The 6451-nt window shown below is 33.7% G+C and overlaps 1 protein-coding gene across 2 annotated transcripts; it reads left to right on the top strand.

The window, feature by feature from the left end:
* Window positions 1–742: 742 nt before the first annotated feature.
* On the top strand, window positions 743–5266 carry LOC125853813 (chaperone protein dnaJ 49-like). Of its 2 annotated transcripts, XM_049533566.1 has the most exons (3): window positions 743–1184; window positions 1497–2653; window positions 4991–5266. In XM_049533566.1, the coding sequence occupies exon 2, from the start codon at window positions 1621–1623 to the stop codon at window positions 2650–2652; it is 1032 nt and encodes a 343-aa protein (XP_049389523.1). In that variant the 5' UTR covers window positions 743–1184; window positions 1497–1620; the 3' UTR covers window position 2653; window positions 4991–5266. The 2 variants fall into 2 exon arrangements, with proteins under 2 accessions (XP_049389523.1, XP_049389524.1); XM_049533567.1 differs by lacking the exons at window positions 743–1184; window positions 4991–5266 and adding an exon at window positions 3259–3324 and having other exon boundaries at window positions 1334–2653.
* Window positions 5267–6451: the final 1185 nt, after the last annotated feature.

Raw genomic sequence — 6451 nt, forward strand, 5'->3', positions numbered from 1 at the left:
GATAAACGTGGGACGTTATACATTTTATAAAAAAAATTGAACTCATAACCTTTTTTTCAGTTTTTTTCCTTTTGTGTTTGTAATTTTTTTTGGATTTTAAATAATTTAATAATAAATTATTATTATTAATATTAATATTATTATTATTATTATTGTTATATGCATTTATTTTGCTATAAATAAGGAGGTTGTGGAAAGATAGTTAAAAATATTTTTCAACAAAAAAAGGAACCATAAACGTTTGAAATTAAAAGTTAATTTAAAAATCATTTTAAAATAAAATAGTAATTTATTATTATGTAATTAATAATATTTTTTAATTAATATAAAAATCTATTTTTTGTGGTGCTGACACGTAGGCGTTATCACCTCTCCTATTATATATATATATATATATATATAGAAGATTTGGATAGATTGTCTGATAAACCTAAAATATAAGTAAGTTACCTGATAGATCTATTAATTATTAAAAGATAAAATATAATTATTAAATAATAAATAAAAATAAAATAATAAAAAAATATTAAAAATAACTACGCATGACACAAAATCGATCTCACACAAAACTAGTAAGTACGAAATAACAATCAAAACAAATATTATTTAAATTAACAAGGCTGGGACATATACATAATACAATCATGTTGGTTTATTCAGAATCTTCATCAATATAACTAACCCTTTCTCTCCTCTTCTCGCGGGCTCTCATTTCTCAGGTTCGTTCCAAACAAAGTGAAACCTCTCTTTCTTTTATAACTTTTTGGTTCCATTTATTATGTTGATTTTACTTCTTAAAATGATAGGAAATTCAAGCCCTTACCTCAAAATGCTTTTCTGATTGTGATAATCGTGATGAATAATACGCCTAAATTATCTTCTTTTACGTGTCTCCGTAATGTAATTTATGGACTTTCTTTGTTGTTAATTAGGTGTAATTGAAATTTGAAGGGGTATTTGTTCTGTAGTTATTGGGTTTACTTTTGTTTGAAGTTATCTGTTGAATATATTTCGGTTTACAATGCAATGCAATTCAAACCTTATTATGTATTTATAATGCTGTGACAATTAATAAAGGCGTTAATTTACGTTTCTGTGTGCTATAATTTCGACTAATTGGTGGGCTATCTTGGTGAATTTGAATTGTATGTTGGTGGCTCATCAAGCTTCAATTATTTAACAAGGTGTGTGGGCTCTCTGTTTTATTGTTTTTGTCTTTGCATTTTATGATTCGGTTTGCAAATGCTAGACCAGCAGCAACAACATCCTGGTGTAATCCCACAAGTGCGGTCTGGAGAGGGTAGAATGTATGCACACCTTACTTCTACCTTTGTAGGAGAAAAAGGTCGTTTATGCTAAACCATCAATCATAATCTCAATATCTCCTCGAAATGCTTTTAGTATTGTGATGTTGACGACTAATATGTGTAAAAGTGCCTCTCTTATGTTTCTGTGTATATTATTATAAGTGATTGGTTTCGCTATTTTGGTGTCAGGTGAAATTGAATTGCGAAACAAGATTCTGGATGACTGTTGGCATTATGTATCCTTGTGCAATGGGTTTTGGTTTTAAAGCTTAATTTTCACCTTTTTTGGATCATTGTTGAAGTTGAGATAAGAATGGATGGTAACAAAGATGAAGCCTTAAGATGCATTGGTATTGCTAAGGAGGCAATTGTGTCAGGCAATAAGAAGAAAGCGCTTAAGTATATTGGAATTGCATGCCGCCTTAACAGTAAACTAGATATCAATGATCTTTTGGTTGCTTGTGAAAAGCTTGATGCCTCAACTTATGATCACCCTACTGAGATTGGAGAAAATTCGACTGAGAAACATGTCAAATCTGATGAGGAGAGGAACTATACTGAAGAACACGTGCATTTGGTTACACAAATTCAGAGCATAAAGGACTATTATGCAATTCTAGGTCTAGAAAAGAGCTGTTCAGTTGAGGAGATAAGGAAGGCATACCGGAAGCTCTCCTTGAAAGTTCATCCTGACAAAAACAAGGCTCCGGGATCTGAAGAGGCCTTTAAGAAAGTATCCAAGGCATTTAAGTGTTTGAGTGATGATGACTCAAGAAGGCAGTATGATGAGACGGGTTTGGTGGAGGAATTTGAGTTTAATCAGCAGCATAATCTTAGACGTCGGAGGAGAAGAATGGACCACAACTTTTTTGAAGATGATTTTGATGATGATGAGATTATAAGGGCATTTTTTGGTCAGTCTGAAATGTATAGGACCTCTTATGTCTACAGGTCAAGGACCAATGTCCACCACCAGAGGGAGAATTTAGGTTCCTCTGGGCCTAACTTAATTCTCCTCCTTCAAATGTTACCATTTTTTATCATCTTTTTACTTGCTTATTTTCCTTTCTCGGCGCCTCAGTACTATTCCTTGCAGAAGAACTACTCTTATCAGTTTAAGAAGATGACAGATAAATATGGTGTAGAATTTTTCGTTAAATCAGCAGAATTCGATAAGAATTATCCTCTTGGTAGTGCTGCTCGGGAGAACATTGAAGACAATGTTATTAGAGATCACAAAAGTATGCTTGGTCGTTACTGTCATATAGAACTCCAGAGGCGACAATGGAACAGGAATTACCCAACACCTCATTGTGACAGGCTTCAAAACTTTGGAGTAGCTTAAGGTCAGCCTCGTTTCTTCGGGCTCTTTCCACTCTTCTCTCTGCTGAAGAAGTTTTTTTCTGCTTTGATCAATGCTAATGATTTTATAAACATGAGTATTATGCTATGTGAACTTCTGTGTCATCTTTAGAAGCTAAATAATTCAACATCCAGTGGGTTAATTACACATTTAATGCACTGTTCTAGTGATCGAGTCATGCCTATACATCCCAATTCTTGTAAATTGCTTTTAAACCTTCACAAGTTATAAAATAATGCATCAATAACAGGAAGACATATCTCTCATTCTGATAGTAAAAAAGGCTTTAAAATGGAAGAGTGAGAGACGGATGAAATCTAGCTTCCATCGCTTCCCTATTTCTCGCAACTACAACAGTACTTTCACCCAGAATTCTCTCTTATAATCTCTCTCTCTACACACACACACACATTATATTATATATACATATAATATACAGCCAATGAAATGACCAACTTCTAGATCATCAAAGGTTGATTCCATCTCCAGAAACTCATTGTGTGAGGAAATGTAATGGGGAAGATCCGTGAAGTTTGGATTTATATCTTGTTTATTATTCAGATTTTATCTTCTTGAGTTTCTCTGGAGTGATTCTATTCTGATTTCTCTTACAACACTAAATGGAACATTCCGGAGGAAGTGGATTCCAACTTGACCATGGGATGTGAATATGGTCAAGAATAAATTATGGACAATTGCACTTAATTGTGTGGACAAGTGGTCAATGAATTAGGTTTAAAACCATGGGTCTCAGATTCAAATATCAAAGGCAAAAACACTAGGTCATTCCTTCTTATTTGTCTCTTTGTGGATTGAGTTACCCGATACCTATGATAGATGGGAAGTAGCAAGTATCCTTTGGAATTAGTCAAGGTGCTCTCAAATTGGCCTGGACACCACAATTATAATAAACATTATGTACAATTTAACAATTGAAATGAGTAAGGACATGTCAACTTATTCTCTCTTCAGTGATTGCAACCGTTCAACCTACCTTTTCTCCTTGTGAAGATAAGATAACATGGGAATGTAGTTTGTTTTTACTCCCTTTGTCCCATCTTAAGTTTCACTTTGTTTGTGTGAAAATAATGTCATTTGTAATGGAACCATCATCCATTGCATCTCAACTTTGTTGAATGTTAGATTTTAGTTTGCATGAAAATATTGCCTTTTGGAAGAGGAACCATCCATTGCAACTCAACCTTCTTGAATGTTAGCGCAAAAGTTCTTTTAAAGTCCTTTTAACCCTGCTGAGGCAAGGCTAGTGCATTCTATTACATCCTCCATTATCTATTGTGACACTATTGGGAAGTAAGAAATATAATGCTGAAAGTATGATCGGACTTGGACATGATAGTAGTGATGAATGTTGTTTTACAGGATTTGTTTTATCTCTCTTCTAATTTTTGGTTCATAACTACTGTTTTGTGTGGGTGGGAGGGGGGGGACTTATAGCCTCTTTGCCTAAGTTTCGAAAATCTGCTTATTTTGAAAAGTGTTGTTCGAGAAAGTACTTATGGAGAGTAGTAGTTTGTGTTTGAATAATTTGGAAAGCGCCTTTGTCAATATTAGAGCAACAATTTGTGCTTGACCAAGATTCAGAAAGGGCTTCGGGGGAGAAGCTACTTTTTCTCAAAAGCACTTCTTTTTTTTCTAAAATCTTAAGCACCTCAACTCTAAAAAATAAGCATTTTTGGCTTTGGAGAGGTTTGGGCAGACATGCTATTAGATTATTAATAAATTTGTATCCTTGTTGGTTGACCGCTGACATGGTACAGGAATTGGAAGAATAGGGAGATGGAGAGAGAGGTTATATTCTGGGACCTGGGTGTTGGGGCTCTAGTTAATTTGAATGCTTGAAAAAAAAAAAACGAAAGCTACTGACTGAAGAAAGCTGTAATGGTGTATTTTGTCAAGAAAGCTAAAGAGTGAATTGTTTGCTTGCATTGCTTAAAACTGCAAGATCGTATTTATTTATTGGACGAGTTTAATTTTATGTAACATCTATTCATAGATTATCTTGATTTCACCTTCAGATTATGCAAGTTGGGCTGACAGCTTCTTTTTTTATCTAATGACTGGTATTTTGATAAATGTATTAATACTTTTTTCTCTGGCTTGCCTCCTTAGCCTGTGGTTCTTATGGTATATGCAAATTTCATCTCAGCTCTAGTAATTTCTTTCCTATTTACCTTCGAGTAATGTCTTCCACATGTACCTGGATAGTCGTTGGATCGTGTGTAATGTGGCCTAATCCTCAAAGTACCATTTTATGATATGGCTAGTAATTCGTTGTTTGTTTGCTCTACTTGTATTGCAGGTCTGTCGACTGTGTGCATGGAGCTATAAGGTGGTGGTAATTGAAGACTTGTAGTATGCTATGAAGGAATAGGCCCTTCTGCTTGGTTGATTAAGTATGACCAGCCGTCTTATAGTTCAGTTATATTGTTCACTTGATAGCATGTCATAGCGCGATTGAAACTAACATCAACGAGGCTGCCAGCATAGGGAATTATTCAGGGGTCGCAATATATAGCTTCACATTCAGAACTGCGCCTCGGCACTGTCCATGGAGCGTCATATTTCAGGCCATTATGAAGTATGATGTAGGGCTTTGGGAAGGGGGGAGAACAAGTGTTTTTGGGTGAACCAAGTATTCATTGTTAGAAAGTTCATCATGTGTACGTGTTTTGCACATGTGTATTCATTCTATCAATGTTTGACAAGCATCCCACGATCTTTCGTACCAACAAGTGCTATATTAATCATGTTCATATCATAAAAAAGTTTATTCCTGATGTTCCTGTTACCTATTACATTGAGTTATATTGTTCAAAGATCGACAAATGTTTTCCTTCATAAGCCCATTTAACCCTATTTATTTTGAGAAAATTAGTAAAGTGTAGGTGTGTATCGTGTTAATTAATAATAGATATATATTTATATATAAAGTTATTTTAGGTACATTATATTATTAAGTAGGCGTTTGGCCCTGCGACACCATATCACGATATGGAATCATGAGATGGAATCAGCGTTTGGACATGCGATTTCATGTTGATTCCATCTCATGATTTGATCATGAGATGGAATCCCATATTCTCTAAAAATCATGATTTGGGAATTTCATATCATGATTTGGGATTTTTTAAATACAAAAATTGACTCACAAGTTTATATTTTGTTAAAACAACCCACATTTAAATTTACTAACCATTTATTTCATATGTAAATAAAATTTATAATTACATCATTACTTTTAAAATTTTATTATCTTACCAACATAAAATTTATTATTTCTTTAATTTGGTGAATATAAATGATAAAGTAGGAACTGATTTGGTGAATATAAATAAGAACTGAGGGACTAGGGAGTGATACTTTTTTGGTTTTTCATAATAATAAAAACTCTCTTTCTGTTACATATGAAAATGTTTAAAGCAATTTAATATGAAAAAAGACAAAAGTGGTGACGTATGTTTGATAATCACTACTTTCAATATGTTTGATTTTAGCACGAAATTAATGGACTGAAAATGTGTAATTGCACACAAGTGAAACAAGGCAGGAACCATTATGATATTGACACAAAAGTGAAAATTGTCATAGCTTATACAGTGTTACATAATTATTTGCTAGAAAACCAAAGGAGTGAGCATGAAAATATAGTTGAGAATGGTATTGACCAACAAATGGCTCAAAGTAACAATGTTGGTTCGTCTTCTCGATCGTATGATTGAGAAATGCAAGTTCAACGTGAGGAGATTGTTTGTACTATGTG

This window comes from Solanum stenotomum, chromosome 1, assembly GCF_019186545.1.
Source record: "Solanum stenotomum isolate F172 chromosome 1, ASM1918654v1, whole genome shotgun sequence".
NCBI lineage: Eukaryota > Viridiplantae > Streptophyta > Magnoliopsida > Solanales > Solanaceae > Solanum > Solanum stenotomum.

Excerpts from the sequence above, each read along its gene's own strand:
- LOC125853813 (XM_049533566.1), top strand. The coding sequence starts at position 1,621 with ATGGATGGTAACAAAGATGAAGCCTTAAGATGCATTGGTATTGCTAAG.